Source organism: Anser cygnoides, chromosome 3, assembly GCF_040182565.1.
Source record: "Anser cygnoides isolate HZ-2024a breed goose chromosome 3, Taihu_goose_T2T_genome, whole genome shotgun sequence".
Lineage (NCBI taxonomy): Eukaryota > Metazoa > Chordata > Aves > Anseriformes > Anatidae > Anser > Anser cygnoides.
Window position 1 is genome coordinate 56,433,757 of NC_089875.1, and position 17,827 is coordinate 56,451,583.

The 17,827-nt window shown below is 38.2% G+C and overlaps 1 protein-coding gene across 1 annotated transcript in view; it reads left to right on the plus strand.

Moving 5' to 3' along the window:
- Positions 1-17,827, plus strand: part of ARID1B (AT-rich interaction domain 1B) — a 326,604-nt gene that overhangs the window by 32,178 nt on the left and 276,599 nt on the right. Inside the window, 1 exon segment of the mRNA XM_066994218.1 lies at positions 63-257. Coding sequence (XP_066850319.1) covers positions 63-257 — 195 coding nt within the window.

Consider the following 17,827-nt stretch of genomic DNA (forward strand, 5'->3'; position numbering starts at 1 on the left):
ACTGTTCTGACCTGTTTCTTCCAGTATCTCTAAACCTTTTATTTGCTTGCGTTCACTAACAGGGCAGTCCAATGGATCCAATGGTGATGAAGAGACCTCAGTTGTACGGCATGGGCAATAACCCTCACTCTCAGACGCAGCAGAGCAGCCCCTACCCCGGGCAGTCCTACGGCCCTCCCGGCCCCCAGCGCTACCCCGTGGGAATGCAGGGACGAGCCCCGGCCGCCATGGGAGGAATGCAGTATCCGCAGCAACAGGTTTGTGGAGGGTTTCGCTCTGTTGCTTGGGTTTCCCTTCTCTCCGACATTGTGGTAGTGCAGTGGGTGCAAGGGAAAAATTCAGAGATAAGTATGTCTCTTCCAGAAGGAGGGTGGAGGACTGTTTCAAAAGTAAATACCTCGTGTTGACATCGTAAATGTTTTCCGAAACGGTGTACAGTCAGAAAAGAGGTTAGTTTGTTGCTGGTATCTTTTCGGAGGGAAATAGGTCAAACATCATCAGTTGTCTTTCTCGGTTGACATCACTTAGCCTTGTATATTTCTTTAATTTTTTTTAATTTTTTTTAATTTTATTTTTTTCCCCCTCACCAACTCTTTCAAAAATTATTCTGATTTTTTGGTACCGAGGACCATGTAAGAATCTCCTTTAATCTACTTGGATTTCACTGTTGATGTGATGCTCTTGTGCAGTTTTTTCCTGCACTTTCAAGAGAAGGTTAATTACAGTGTCCATACCATACATGCTAAGGAAGATACAGTAGGTTTCTAGAGTGGGACAGAAACGAATTTATCTAAAAGTTACATTGGCAAATTTTTCCTAGATTTTTTTTTTTTTTTAGGATTGTGAGTGTAGGCAATAGGAGCTCTGAGCTCTTTACTATGTTGTGAGCATAGCAAGCTAATAAGTTGGTGATTAATGGGAAGCAGCATTTTGTTTTGTGCAACTGACTAGTTGCAGCTCAGTTTCTTTCTAGGTCATTTATTGTTAAATGTAGAGAAGAAAAGAAGATTATGGACTCCCAGATAGGTGCCTGGCTAGTTCTAGTTATTTCTGTTAATTCTGTCTGCTGGTACAGGGTGTTCATCAGGTGGTCAGTTAGCTAGTAATTTCAAATACACTAGTTGAGTGACTATTACCTTTATCAAGAGTTCTCATTTTTGTTCTTTTCTGTTGTTAAATAGATATTTAGTCGTAAGGAAGCGGTCATTTCATTTAGAAATATCAAACAGTAGACGTGGTTCTCACTTCAGACAGCGCAGCGTTTTGTCAGTCGTAAAGGAGGAGAAACTGGTAAAAGGAGGCCGTAGCCAAACTAAAGTTATTAAAACATATTTTTAATTTTAAAATGAGTTATTCTGCGTTATGTGGAGATGAGTGTTGAATTTTCACTTCATTTGCTAATTGCTTGATAATTGTAAATTATCCGTCAGCAGGCAGTGACCTGGCACAGCGATTGGCTGCGGGCCCTATCTGTCTTCTAACGGCATTAATGTAATTGGCCGAGCAGCAGCACGGTTCTGAGCACTAATGCTCTTCGGGGGGGAAAAAGTGAGAGGATAATTATGACATTGAATTTTTATTGAACGGACATCACCACCTAGGCATGATTTTGTTTTGGACAGCCTCCAAAGCTTCGCGTGTTTGGTTTGTGAACCTCTAATGATCTGAATCCAGTTCTTTTCATATTGCTCATATATTACCACCTTTCTACAAAGGATTAAAATGCAGGAATGCAGGTTTGTAAATTGAATTGCCAACTTACCAGCTGAGTGGTAAGTTGTCTTTGGCACAGGATGCCACAGTTTGATTCCTGGCTGGATTTTTACTCCTGTGACATGAATATTAAATAAGGAGAGCCTAGCTTTGCCTGTTAAAATTGGCTGCATAGTATGTGCCTACTTCTAGATATAATATATATAAAAAATAATCTTGCCAAAAGTTTCAGAAGATGAATCTCAGCACTTTCTGAAAATGGGAGTCCTTCACAGTGTCACATTGAATTAATGAAAACCACAAGACACTTCCAAAAGCTTGATTGGTTAAATCATCCTGGGCCCTTAACATACACCTTCTTTGGTTTTAAGTGTGGTGCAAAAAGGGCATTGGGTAGGTGGGTTATGAGGGCGGAAAGCTGCACTGTAGGAAGGGAGGGAAACATTTCTGAGGGAGGTTGTTCTTATTTTAAGTTATAGCTTGCTGTTTTCCAGAGCTAGCTGAGGGTGTCAGTTCCGTTTCCGTGGATGGAACGAGCAGGCGTTTTGTTAGGCTGTAAAGATATTTGAATCTTGAAGAAGACCTTGAAATGTTAAGTCTAGCTCTTTGTCAGTCAGCGCTGTGGCTTGAGGTTGGAGCTATGGGACTTGACGGATTTTAACTTGCAGGCTCTGCTATAGGATGCTGCAGGTGGACAAACAGAAATGGAAAAACATCACCCTAATGATCCACCTGAAATTAATGAAAATGAAGGTAATTGCCAAGATGTAGGTAGCTGGTGGGGCCATGCTGCAGCAGGGAATAGCGTATTCCTATTGGAAGCCCTTCATTGCAGCCTGCCAGCCAGAGGTGGAGGAGAGACATGTCGGGAGGGAGTCCTCCGACATCAGAACGTTTAGAGAGTGGAAAAGATGAAATGTTGTCATTCTGCCTATCCGCAGCATGGGTGTTGAGCATAGCTTGCTAACCTGTTGAAAAAGTGGTCTCTATATAATGCAGCAGACATCTTCTTCAGACTTCTGTTTGTCGTAGGCATGCTTGATAATAAAAATTTTGAAATAAAACCCCAAACTTCCTTAGAATTCTGTGCGGAAATGCCAGGATGTTGAAGGAAGTGCAGAAAGTACAGGTTGGATATGTTCTGTGAAATGGCTACAGCGTTTTGTCTGATATTAAGGGCATGTCCAGTTAATTCAGTATGAGTTAAATATGTAAAGAATTTGGACTGATTTCAGTAAAATTGTCTTCATGGGTTAGGATATTAAAGATGCAAATGATTTTGTAAAGTGTACCTGCATAAAAAGGGAAGTATAAGAGGGGAAGCTATTACTAGAAGCATCATATGCTATATTTGTAGGGTTGCAGACTTGATAGTTCATCTCTCTTTTGTCAGTAGGCAATAGATGTTGTCGATGAATTACTTAACAAAGATGATTTCTGAACGTTGTTAGGAAGGTTAGGTTTTCTTTGCTTTCCCTCAGTTCAGTGGGAGGAGAGGGAAAGGAGGCAAGGCAAACCCAGCAGCAAGTTCACCTGTGTCTAGGTCGTGAGTTTTCAACATGATTGAAACACAAGTTGCAGCAAGGCCAGTGTTTGCATCCCAGGGTTTTAAAATGCTGGTCTTGCCTGTGAATCTTAATACTGCTACTTCACGTACTCTCCCTTCTGGTTTGCATAGGAGGAATGCAATTTTGGGATTACTAGCACTCCTTTCCCAGGGCATCAGGGAGATTACAGTATGTATGTGAAAACAGAAAACAAACACATACTTTCGGGTTTGACTTTCATTTTCTAAGCTCTCGGATCATAGAATCACAGAATGGTTTGGGTTGGAAGGGACCTTAAGGACCACCGAGTTACAGCCCCCCAGCCGTGGGCAGGGACACCACCCGCTAGATCAGGTTGCCCAGGGCATCATCCAACCTGGTCCTGAACACCTCCGGGGATGGGGGATCCACAGCTTCCCTGGGCAGCCTGTGCCAGGGCTTCACCACCCTCTGAGTGAAGAGTTTCTTCCTAACATCTGATCTAAATGCCCCTTCTTTTAGTTTGGAGCCATTCCCCCTTGTCGTGTCTTTGTATGCCTGAGCAAAAAGTTGCTCTCCATCTTTTTTTATAAGCCCCCTTTAAGTATTGAAAAGCTGCAATAAGGTCACTCCAGAGCCTTGTCTTCTTCAGGCTGAATAGCCCCAGCTTTCTCATACTTTCTTCAGATGCTTCTTGGAATTGCGAAGAGTGATGTCAAAATTAAGAAGACTAATATGCAGCGATACTTAGCAACTTCACACTTCAGGCGTAGTTCTGCAATATATTTCACTGTAGTGTGAATATTAAGATCTGATTAAAAAAAAAAACACAATAATTTCCTTTTCATTTAGCCACTTATTTCCCCTCCCCGCCTTTTGGACCTTCACCAAGTCAGTTGTGATGCCCTAATCAGTTTTCCAATTTTGATTCTGATGCCCTTTCAAGGTGTTTCTGTGCTGTGGAAAGCGTTCTGATACTTTGTAAAAAACACTTGCATTAAAACTGAGAGTATCTACTAAAAGAAGGTTTTTCTGTCATTGTCTGATGTTGCGTTTTCAGGTTAACAGCATGTAATAATTTAGTTTGTGCTGAATGCCATTAAGCTTAAAAATCAGCTCCTTGTAATACGCTATATGTGTAGGTTTTGGAAGTTTGTAGCAAAGTCTGAAGGCCTGGATTTATGAGTATGTTTGAAAGGATTGAATGGTATGATGTGGCTGTTTAATCAGATGATCATTGCCTAATTGATTTTTTTAGGATGCATTAAAAATTCTTGTGTACTTGATGGACTGGAACAACAACTCATTGTGTAAATAGGATCATGTTGCTATAACGCATGGTAAATTCCTTTATGAAGGATAGTTGCATGGATATGTACAATAGCCATTTCTAATAGCTGTTTAAAATGCAGTATTTCAGTACTTTTTCACTTCAGTACTCATCATGCACTCGTCTAAGAGCCTTGAGCCTGCTAGCACTAATTCAGTTATGAGGTTTGAGCCTCAGTTTGTTCTTTCTTTTTCACTATATAAGTACTGTAGAGTGCAACTGTGCTAGTCACTTGTCCCTTTCACATTTCTTGTATTCTCGATTTGCAGAACGCAGAAATGAATATTGTCAATGTTCTCAGTTTTAAAAGTGGAACTGTAAATATTCAGAGAAATAATTTTTCTCTATCTTTTTTTTTTGTACATTTTTGAGGATTAAGTAAGGAAAATTTGCTGTTTTTTTTGTTTGTTTGTTTTTAAGGTCTTATATGACAGATTTCAGCTAGGAGTAACTTTTTTTTAAAGGTGCAGAGAAGTTACAAAACCTCTGGGAATGTGCTGCAAGGATTTATTGTAATGGAAACTGCAACTCAACCAGAACTATAGAAGCACCAATGTGATTACCTCATTTAGGAAAGGGTTTACAGTCCTCATATTGGGTAATGTCCCAGATTGGAAATGTCGAATTTACGCCAAGGAAATCAATTGGCTATTGGCTTGGCAGGTAGTTTTAAAGCTAGCAAGCACAAATGTGTTTACTATTGGGTGGCTGGTTGTGTGCGTTATTTTCTGAAATAATTTTAATTCTAGAAGGTTGAAATATGCAAAGAAATTGAGGCTGACTGTAAAGTTTTGCTGTGAACTATTAACTGAAATGTAGTGCATGTATACGGTGAGTGCTAGTCAAGTGGTATGTTTGTTGTCTTGTGTGTATGCAATTGCCTTCACCTGCTGGAGAATATTGAATAGATTGCAGTTTTTTGTGCTCCCGAGCAGCTTTTAGCACAGATGATGTTGTTATTGGTTAAGGGAGTAGATATACGAAATAAGCAGAGTTTTCATTTCTTAGCCTATTTATTTTGCAAGGGCAGAGAATGAATCAATATGACTGATTCTTAAAAAGAACTGGCGGAGGACAAAGCATTGAGACGTGTTGCCGTTTCGTAAAGACCGAAAGATGCACTTCATACATGCACATAAAAAGAAATTGTGAAGCTTTGATCATCACATGCTTCAGAATGTTTTTTCCCCAAGATTTTTGTTTGATTTGCCTTGGGTGTGTTTTGTTTATTTTGTTTTGCATTTTTCCTGGACATTTAGTTGGAGCTCTGATTATTAGCTTGTGGGCCTTCTTTAGTAGCAAGCAAAAGTTGAAAATCTTAAAGGTGAATCTTTTCCCAGTTTTCTCTTCCATTAAAAACATACTTTGAATGAAAATAATTTCTCAGAATACTTTATTTGAATGATGTGTCTGCTGTTCTGTCAAACTGCTACAAACTGCCAGCAAAAAAGCTGTAGTTGAAATAAGTAGAAGAAATACTTCCTGGAGAGCGTAAAGTTTGAGTCCTTCCTTTTATGAATCAGAAAAAGGGGACAAGAAGTCACAGCGATTTGTCTTCCTTGTAAGGTCATCTTTAAGAATGGATCTTTTGATGGTCAAGTGTTAATAACTGCAAAGAAAAGTTGGTGCTCTTTGTCATGTAAAGAAATGGGGTTTTTAAATTTCAGATTTCAGAAAATGCTAAATAGTGTGCTTGTGCAGACTGTAGGAAAATGTTTAGTATGGTTCTTTCTTTTCGGTATACTAAGCCTCATTGACTAAATTGAAAAAAAGGCTGCTACTTTAGTTCATGGCAGGATAAGGCTTTATGTTGTATTGTCTCCGTTAGAATTATCCCTTTCATTGAGTGTAATTCACTCTATAGAGAGAGGTGAGCACAGATTACAGATAATCACAGAATCAAATTTGACATAAGTTTCAGGTCTTTATGGTAGCTTAGCTCTTCATCTTAATGCTGGTCATCTGAGATTGTTTACCGAAGGAAAATCCCTAAAGTAGTGGAATTGCATTATTATGGTAAATAGAAACATTTCAGTAGCTTCTATCATTTCTTTGAAACGGTGCTTAAAAAAAAGTAGGATGAAAAGGGAAAAGAACTGATTCTTCAACTGGTGATAGGCTGCTCGGAAATGAGACAGGGTTGACGTTTTTATCTGTTCACTTACTGATGTTCAGTAAATGCTAATTTTTATATCTGTCCTGGAGTAAGCGGCAGCCTACATTTGTATAGAAAGTGTGTAAGAACCATCAACATACTATGCCAAACAAGAAATTATTTTCGTTACTGCTAAATGATGGTACTTTGTGTTGAATACTTAATAGCTATAACCACATATGCAAAGCCCACGGGTTGCTGTTAAGGAAGCAGCAGTTATTCTGATGTTGAGAACTTTGTTTAGGAGAAGTATTAGCTGTCAGCCTAAATTGGAGTTAGGTAGGAAATAGATTTTGGTGATTAGAAGTGGAGAACAGAGGGTCATTCGCTGCTTTGCTAGGAAGATACAAAATCGTTTACTTGTGAACAGCTCATTTTACATGGAAGCACAGGACGGGAGTTTATTTACATTTGAAGTTAAATAAGCATCATGCTTTAAGAAAACTCTGCTTCATTGCGCAATTCAACAGCTGCCATGCAGTGACTATGCCAGGAAGGTTTTAAAGTGTAGGTAAGGAATAATTAACTGTTACTCTTAATATTATATTTATAGTAGTTTTCTGTTAATAATATTCATCAAAGACTAATTGGCACTCCAAACTACCAAAATTACATCCAGACCCATCACGCACACGTTAAGATTTTTGGAACCATACTTTCTGTAATGTCCCTGGGGGGCAGTTCAGGATTTTTTTGCCTTTTTTTTTTTTTAAGTCTTCATATAAGTTTCACAGAAGATATTATCAATTGCCCATAAATTTGAACTTGCTTAGAGGATGCAAGGGAGGCAATAGAATTTGCTTTTTTAAAAAACAGGGAGTGTGTTTCCCACAGCTGAAAATAGGGCTAAAGATAAGAAGGTGAAACCTGCCTGAAGTTGATGGGAAATCTGCTGTGACTTCAGCAGAGCCCATGATTTCACTGAAGGGCTATGGGGTTGTTGTCTGAATTGTCTTCAGCTGATGGCAATGTAGGCAGAATTGTCTTTTTAAGTCAGTTAAACAATTTCAGACTGAAACAGGTCAGTATCCTTCACTTTGGTGACTTTGGGACAGTCAGGTAGCTTTCTTGGGAAGATAGACCTTTCAGAAATATCAGATATTTCAGGAGCTCACAACTAGGCTCTCATTGCTACCAGCAGCTTAAAAAAAAAAAAAAAGTTAGATTTAGCTTCAGCCAAAGTTTCACAGTAGTATTTAAAAAGTTGCAAGAAATGGAAAACGTTTTCCATGCCTTTTTCTTTAAAGTCAGTCTTAAATGACATGGGTCCCATGCAGTGCAATCAAAGCGGGCTCAGTGACCTGCTTCAGTGCTGTATGTTTTATCACCTAAAACATTAAGGTTTTTTTGTGGGGATAAATGAATTATAGAATCTCTTATAAAGAAAAGAATTTTAAATATGTTTTAAACCACATTTTCCTTAGGTCACTTTTTCTAAAACCAGTTGTATTGCTCCTTATGACTATATTAACTGGAGGCATATAAAGATCCTAATGTAAATACTTTAATCTTCTGGTCTTTTATTGTTTTTCAAGAACAATGAAAAAAAGGTTTGAGAACTTAAGGAATAACTTCAATGTACAGCTCATTCAATTTTTGTAGGCTTTTATTCATATGTTACCTTATGTGACCCCATTTTTTGGTGCCTCTCTACTACTTATGCATTTTATTCATTGCTTTGCCTGGAATAGAACAAATGTGTTAAATGCTTGTATTCTAGCTGTAAGTGTTTGATCTCTGAATCTTATAAAGCATTTTGGGGGTGGGGAAGAGAAGTGAGGAGGAAATCAGTGTCTGTTTTATTTCTTTGTGTGCTCCATCCTTTTCTTCCTCTTCTGAATATTGTCACTTAATGCTTTTTGCATTTGTGTGTTAAGAACAAACACGTAACAGGTAATGCGGTGACTGGACAATATTAAAAAGCATATTCGAATCTTATATTGAAATACGCCTTTGGGAAAGTGAGTGAATTTGGCTTTGTTGTATATGTCAAAGGGACAAATTGCTCTTGTTATTAGTATGTTTCACAAAGCAGTGATGGAGAGATTTCTGCTTATTTCTTGGCAAACTGTAATATAGCATGTCTTTTGAGACAAGAATCCAATCAAAATAAACAAGGTTTATATGGCCACTCAGGGAAGATGTTGTTTTAATTATAGAAGTGACATTACTTATCTTGACTCTATGTACACGTGTGTTTTACAGACCCGATTGGCAAATGCGTGTTTTATAGGACAGGTTAGCAAAACTGCCTCGTTCTTTGCACTGGGTTACCTCTGTGCCTGAGACGTTTCGCTCTGCGCATGTGGTCTTTAGTAAAAATAAGTAGGTGAGGATTGATGCCAAAAACACATTGAATCTGTGCATAGAGAAAGCAAGCGAGGTTCCTCAGAAAGCACCTCTGCTGCTTTGGAGCTCCTGTTCCCCCTTTTGAGGAGTGCCGCTGTGCGTCTCTGCTCTTGCTCCTAGCTTTCTCTCTGTCAGCATGAAATTTGGTATCTTTCGAACTCTTCCAACTTACTGGAGAGTATTTAAAAGGACAGACACAAATTGACTGGTTTCTGTTTTTTTCATTGGTTTCATTTTATTGCTGGTTGGCAAAACCGAAGAGTATCAGAGGCCAAGATATCCCTCTACAGAGTTGGGAAGTGTGTACTTAATAGATTTATGGTCGTTTTATGTTTGGAAAGTTGTCCTAGGAAGGAAGCTATTATTTTTACTTCAACCTTAAGTTCTGCAGAAAGTGATACTTCAGACTTTGTGCTCACCAAGGAGAAAGTCATATCTGATGTTAGAGAGCACGCAGGTGGGTTTTCAGCTGTCCAAGGTGATGCTGTGAAAAAAAAAATCCCATGTATCCTTCTCAAATTGAAGATTAAGGTTTATGACCTGAGTAAATGTTGAAGAGTAGATTCAGAAAATGCCAAGACTGTGTGGATACTTGGCCTTTCTTTTTTGATTTTTTTTTTTTTACATTACAGGAAAAAGAATGTTTTCTAACATTGCTTTAGGCCTATAACTCAGGGGTTACAAGAGGAATATAACCATAAAAAGTAATTGAAGAATATCCAGGGAAAGATTATATATACTTGTGTTGGCTTTTCTTTGTTCTTTCTCTCTCATATTGTCATCTCATTTTTGTCCTTCACATATACAAGTAACTAAAAATACGTTCTTATTCTTGGCATGCATTACGATCCTGTATGGCAAAATAAAAACCTGACTAAATATCACAGCCCTGTGTACATATAAGTTGCTCTGTTTTTACTGGAATTCCTGCAGACAAATCTAAAGCAACTCAAACTTCTGCATTCTGTAAAACTGGTTTAAAAAAACAGCCCAAAGGATAAAAACTAGTTATTGTTAAGGAACCTTGTTGTAAGACTGTTTATAAGAATGTGGAAAGATGCACACTGCATGTAATGTTTTACTTAGTGAAGAAAACAAGTTTTTACTTGAAAAGATTGTGTCTACATATAAGAGAAAACTATTCAACTTGCATCCATAGGCAGAATTCTTGTGTGTAATAAATTCAAGTGTTCTCAAGATTCTTATATATATTTGCTGAAAGAAAGGACAAAAAATTTTGGCACTTGTTAATCCTGTAGTAATAAAATGCTATAAATGATAGCTCTTTATTGCATTGTGGTTTTCTTAGGTACTTTTTATTGTCTCAGATGCAAAATTTCACTAGATAGTACTGAAAATGGCAAACAGTCTCTGAAAAGGGGGGGTGCTAGGTCTTAAATGGCAGAGTTTGGTAAAAATGGAAAGGAGAAGACCACCAGTAGGTAAGCAGTATCAGCAGCACTATCGCTGATAACATGAGGAGTGATTATCCGCTCCATGCATGTCAATAAAAATGCAGGAGAACACCTTTCTTGACATGGGGGTTGCTGAAACATCAGTGCTGTCTCTTTTTGTAATACTCTTGTGGATGTTTTTGCACAAAGTGGTATCTGTCAGAGCTTGAAATACTCTTGCGCAGTTCCCTTTGAACAGGTAGCTCAGGACAAGTTCTAGCACATAGATACTTGACATGGGGCCGCCTACTGCGGGGAAGGAATGTCTTGCTTACATACATCCGAGCTGATGTGCTAAGAACTTTGCCAGTCACTCTGCCGTTTACATATTGGGCTGTAAATAATTACTGAACTTCCATTTTGAATCGCTGCTTTCTTCTTTTTTTCCCTCCTCCCGTTAAGGGAAGACAATAGCAGTGGGAAATACTGAGGATGCTTGTAACAGTTTGTGATTAGCCTGGAGATATTTTTATGGTGAATCTAACGTAAATCTGCACATTTCTATTGTATGCTGTCTTTGTTTTTGAAATGCACTGTTTACTCTCCCTATGTTGTTTTCAGTAGTACTGTTCATCTAGTAATACACGTGGTGTGGAGTATGTCAAATTGCAGTTGAAAACAAATACTGTGAATGACTCACCTAAAGGATGCAGTAAGAGTGCTAAGATTGAATATTTTTCCTTAGAGATACCTTTCTTTGGTATTTTCATACACTCGGCGATAGATTGTCACTGGTATTTGAACAGTGGCTTTATTCAAAGCGTAGTCTTGTTTCTGCTCACTTGTGGAGTTCTTTATCTATGCTGTTAGCGTCTTGTTTTGCAAATTGAGATATTCAGACCCTGGAATGTGATATTTTGTGAAAATCCCAGTTGTGCTGAAAAAGGCAGAATGAATTGGGTGATGGAGACCCTTGAAAGGACATGAATTCACTCTTGTCCCATAATTTTTCCTACAGTTGAAGTCAGTGTAACTGCTTATGGGAGTAAGCAAGGTACAACTGTGTTTTTGTGCCATTATCTTGATGGATTTTTTCTTTTTTTTTCTTCTTTTTTTTAAGTTTCCCTGTTTGGGGCAACTTTATCTGTGTGGCTGCAGGTGAAATTAGCCTTGCAAATACATTTATCAGCTGAGGCATTAGTGTACTTCTTTGCCCTTATTGCAATGTTAATATCGTTAGTTACACTATACTTGCTCATGGAGAAAAAAAACATATGAATCACGGAAGCCTGCAGCATTATTCTGCACAGTTGTTGTGGACACGTGGTCAGGCTTCTGTTTGCTGTCCCCCCTCTGTGAGGAACCGGTGTCACTGGGGGGGGACAACCCGTTTGTGCTTGGGAATGCCACCACTCGCCCATTGGTTTCCAAGACCTTGAATGAAATTCGTCTGAGGTTGTGCAGTCCTTGTCAATTTTGCCCTCACGGCTGCGGTACATCTGGATGTACAGGAGGCTTTCTGCATTCACAGGCAGCCAGGGGAGAGGCTACTGCTGCCCCCTCTTCCTCTGGCAAGCCGTTCGCAGAGTAACTTAGTGAAAATACCCTGGTGGTTATCAGCTGGTCTGCCTCAAGGGGCTACATGTCTCCCTTCCAGGTGTGAGGCATCGAGGTAATGCAGTGACAGTAGGCCGAGGAAAAATCTAAGCCTGTGTTACGGAAAATGTATCTGGATGCAGAGATAAAACGGTGGTTGCTTTGTTGGGGCCACATTTTCGTACCTATTCAGAAAAAGAACTACCATGTGAAGGTAAGCGTGCAAATGTAAATCTTAAGGCAAGCAAATAAAAAGTTGATAATCCTCCTGAGTGAAGCTGGTGACGGTACATGACTGTCTTGATGCTGCAGTTCAATGTCTTCATCTGGACTGGAAACCTTTAGACACCTCACTTTAACACCGATTTAGAGTCTTTGATCTGAGACTGTGTGGAATATTGAGGCAAGGACTTCTTTTGTCTGGTACAGAAAAGTGAGGGAATGCATCAGAGAAATTTCAAGGTAAAAGAATTAAGTGGATGAAATCCATGTTGTGGGATAGGACGGCTTTGTTGGAGCTGAACTGCTTAAATGGCTCCACTGGCTGGAAAATAAACTGAGACAGGCTTTTTCTGGCCCAAGGAGAGGAAGGTATGGGTCACACTTTAGAATTGGTGAGATTCCCAGATGATGATGTCCAAGAGACAGTTCCAAGTCTCAGAACTTTACACAAGATAGAAAATGTACTTTTCCCATTAGGTGCACGAAACTTAGGCAACAACCCCCTACCACCAGAAGTCACTTCTGTCTTTTGACTTCTTTTTGGAAGAATTCATGTTATGTAAGGTAGGTTATGATGCCAGTTGCCAGGAGGCCACAGCCTTTAGAAAGTCTCTTTATCCAGTTGATGTGTCTGAAGAAACTTACTTTCCATTAAGCAAAACAGAAGCAAAGGTGAAAGTTTCTGGAATTGACCTGCTGATATGGTAGACCATGAAATGTAGAAAGTTTGGGGGTTTTGGAGAAACAAGTTATCGTCTGTGAAGAGAGGGGAGTGTGCTGGGCTGAGCTGCTTCCCATAGATGAACCAATTTGCTGAGGCCAGGGCAGGTGGAAGGACTCCAAGCTAGAGCAATAAGGGTGGAGGGTAAAACTAAAGCAACAGGTAAGCATATGTGGAAATCTACATCATGGCCTTGTGAGCAAAAGTGATCACAACTATTTAATTGCCTATACTCGTAATGCTGGCAGCAAGGGTAATAAACAAGAGGAAGAGAAATTTCTTATTTGCGATTATAAATTTCATCTACTTGGTATTACTTGAAATCTAGTGGGAAGGTTCACAGGATTGGAATGTTAAAATAAATGGTTATAACCTATTTAGAGAGAATTGAATGCGTAGAAGGGGAGGGAAAGTGGAACTCTATATCAGGAGCAATATTATGTATTTCTGAATCACTGAGCGCTCAAAAGCAAATGATTTTATATGCTTCTGAACTACTGTCCCGGCAGAGAAGGCTTGAGATCAGGGTGCTAGCTAGTATCTGCTAGATAGCACTGAAATAAAGTAGAAGTGGGATAACCAGTTCTTTAAGAATGGTACCTGTGCTGGGGAGCAGAGATGGAACACCTTGTGCTGCCAGTATTAAAAGCTTTGAGATTCTTTTTTTTTTTTTTTTGAAAAGCGTGTGTGTGTAAATGCAGGTGACAATTTATCTTGAAATGCTTTGTCTGACACTGAGGAATTCAAAGGCAGATGAACTTGTTACAAGGCTAAATTACTTTTTTTTTTTTTGATTTTAAGGACCACAGTTTAACTGTGTTGCCTGCAGAAAGAATTGAGCTCAAGTAAGGAAAGCATAATCAATGACCGTGGATGCATAAAGATTTGCAGATGTACTGCATACACTTAAAAACATGTGTCTATTACTTTCAGAGAGACAGCTACAGAGAGATGAAATGGACATAAGCTAAATCATTTGAGAGAAATTTTTTTTGTTCAGTTTCTATAGACGATACTTAGAAATTGCTTAAAGGTATTTTACAAAATGAATAATTGAGGGAAAACTTAATTCTCTCCTGCTGTTTCTGTCTCCAGCATTTGTCAGAATTGTAGAACTAGTAGGAAAAAATACTGTCAGCTCTTGAAGCTATTTCTTGTTTTGTTTAACAAAGATATTTTGAATGTGGATCAAGTTTATTTTAGAGTGGTTTCTTTAACTAACGAAGAGCCGTTTTTAAAAGGAGTCAAATTCCTTCAACTATAAATGAGTGCTAATTGTAAACTTAAAAAATGGTCTGCTAAGAAAGAAATGTTCTGTTTACCATTTTTCTAATGTAATAAGCATGTTAAATTTAAGATCTGAATAAATATTTGTCTAAGTGCATAATTGCTTAAGTAAGTGTGTGTGGACACTTAAATGTGTTTTTCTGGTTAGCGAAAAGACTTGCCAAGCATAGTGTAAAAGCTATAGCTAATAATAAAACAAAATTCAATATTTACCAATCAGTGTGACTAAATGTTTCTTTAAAAGAATAACCAAAAAATAATTAATGCAAAGCAAGATTAAAATATATTACTCAAGCCAGATTTTCTGCTTGCCAATTTAAATGATGATAAGACTGGACTAATATTCAGTATCTTGATTTGAATCAGTCCACTGTGATGTAGGAACTGAAAGGCAGGTCTCGCTTACAGGATATCGCTTTCTTCTGGAAAGCAGGGACAGAGAAAGCTTTGAAGGTCATGGCAGATAATCAGTCGAATGCAAGTTCCTTGTGCAGTCCTGCAGTTTAAAAGCATTAATATGATATTTGGCTGAGTAAAAGAAAGTGATACCGGAAAGCTGAATCTGGTTTGGGGTCCTTTAGAATGGCTGCTGGAGATGGAGCTCAGGCAGAGAGCTACAATGGCTGCAGCAAGCTGGAGAATGTTGTCCATCATCAGTTCCCAAGACCTGAATGCCCTTTTAGGTTGAGAAAGAGATTATTCCCATCTCCTGGTGTGAATCTTTATATATCTGGATCTGTGGAACAGACGTTTTTAGGAAGAATTTTTCAGTCCAACTTTGGTCTGTACTTTCACAGATAAAGAAAGCACATTGACTGGAGCACGGTGGCCAGACGCAGGTGCAGTGTCAGGCTTGCCATCTTCTTCCAGCGTTGCAGGATATCTTCAAACAATAAAAATAACCCCAAGAGATCTGAAAAAATTAACTTGATCTTTTTAAGTATTAAGTGATGTAAATGTGAAGTCACTTTCCTTCTGCTTTATTGCAGTCAGAGTATTTGTTTTTCTCTCTAGTGAATCTCATGTTCCAGCAGTGTGGTCAGTCTATTAAACCTGTAACACATTGTTATGCCTTCGGAAACCAGGAACTTTAATTACTAAAAATAAAGTAAAGTGGTTCTTAATTTTACAAAGAAAACATGAGTGCTTATTTTTTTTTTGTGGAGACTGGTTCTCTACGCCCGAGATGTTTGTCATCAGGCAAATATTTCATTTTAAAATGCATGTAGAAGGTATGAAAATCCTGGAGATTGAATGCACTTTTGCTTCTTTTACAATACAACAGGTAAATTGTAAGAATTCGGAAGGCGCAGAAATGTCATTTTTTTGGCTCACTTGGAATCATGAACAGGATAATATCTGCATCACCAAGGAAAAAAAGCTTTGAGAAGGCAGCTTGATTCTCTCTGCTTCTTAAACTAGAAGAGAAATAAAAATAACAAGTAAAAGTTTACTAAATTCCATGCAAGAATACATGCAGGCATATGCATACTAAGTATTCCTGTCTGCTCTTGTCTATTTTTGCATGCATTGGGAATAAGTAAGTGTCTTTATATTGCTTAACAGTTTACTTTCCAAAATTGACCACAAGGAAGCAAGTTAAACAAATTCATAAAACTATACAGTAGATTAAACTATGATTTAATCATATCAATTTAGTCTGGCTCTATTAATAGCTAATAAATGTCTTTATTTTTTTAATGCCTGGGAGCCATGTTACAGTATACTCAAGTTATTATTTCAGATAATAACCTCTACTTCTGGTAGGCAGTGAATAGACAGTTATTACTGTCTTTATATTAAATATAATGCTTCATTTTAGAAGTTTTTTTGGTATTTTGAAGAATAAATTAAGCTTAATACACAATTTATTACAATTTTATATGTAAGTTTAGTCTTTAATAGTTCAGTTTTCTTTCAAATTTCTGTAAACCTAATAAAAATGTAACTGTAGTTATATATTTATGATAATTTCATTTGTGTGCTTTTAGTGATGCATGTATACTACATACTAATGAGCAAATGAGATAACACATTAGAGTTGGAATATAGAAAGAATCCTCGTAATTAGGATGCTTGGGTACAAATTCTGACTCTGCTGCTGAACTGTTATGCTAATTTATTATAAAATGCATAATACTTGCAAATAAATGATAAAATAGCTACCTGGTGCTGCATATTCAGTAACATTTTATCCAAATAATGTTTGTTGAGCAGAAATCGTGTTCTTGCAAAATACAGAAGCAAAATACAACTTTTAAGCTTGCTAAAATTCTACCATGCTTTGAACAAACATACTCTCATACATCAGGTGGAAACACTTGTGTTGTAGATGCAACAATTAATTGCTTTTATCACAACACTTAATTTCATCTTTTTTTTTTCCCTGTTACTGCAGTCTTACTTTTTAAATCTTTCCAGTCTCAAATGAAGTGACAGGTAAAAATGTGCCTTGTTCCCATCATGAGAAACTGTCCTTGTCTGGCACTAGGGTTCTCGATGAGCAGGGGAAGCAGAAGCCAGCAACGACATACGCAATGGATGATATGGTTAATGCAGAGTCAAGTAAATGTCTGCAGGAGTAGAGGACAGCAGGGTAACAAAGTTGGTGTGATTGCACAGGAGAGGAATGTTACTGTAACTGTGACATGAATTGACAAGGCCTTGAGTGAGATGTTCCTTCCTATGCAGGCCAGGGAAGCTGTTAATTTTAGGTACTGTTGCTCTGGATGAAGCATCAAGGTGTTGGAATAACTAATGCAGTAATTATTGAGGTAGGAATGCCTGCTGTTTTACTTAGACATAATTAGTGGTATGTTTTTTTTCACACTTTACTGATGTAGGATGTTACTGTAACCCGGGATGATACATACATTGGCGTGGGCAGGTAGGTGCATGTAACTTGTTGGAGCAGTATGTGTAAAAAGATTTACACGTTTTATTTAGTTAAGTAGTATAAGTGATCAAACCGGCATTTTTTCATAAAAACACAGGGGCTTAAGCATAAAATTTTAGCAGTTTCCATTTGATTTTCAATGGTAAGTTGTTTAGATTCCTTCTGGAATAGGCGGGAGTCCTGAAAAGACTAGAAGAAAACAATCTTGGCATGCAGTATAGATAAGGAGAATTGTGCATGTGGGCATCCCCTTTGAGCAATGTTGGTAGTTGGTAGATCCCTAGGAACAATTCATCATGTATTTGTCTTTTCATCTGGTTGCAGTTTTGCTGAAGTTTGTCTGTGACATAGGTATATACATAAATCATATATATGTGTGTACACGCAGTCACTCTGCATATGGTGGTGTGTGTATTTCCCCATCCAGAAACCTCCCCACTGCATGGATTCTGGGCAGTGGCAGGCACTGCTCCTAGTAATGGCACTGGCTGTTCTTGGCTCTGTGTCAGGCTGGGTGATGCTTTAAATCTGGGATTTGCTGTCACAATTAAATACAGACCATGTATAGCTCACAAATCCACCTCTTCCATGACCCTAGATATTGATTTATTTGATTGGACAGTTGGAAAACGATTCAG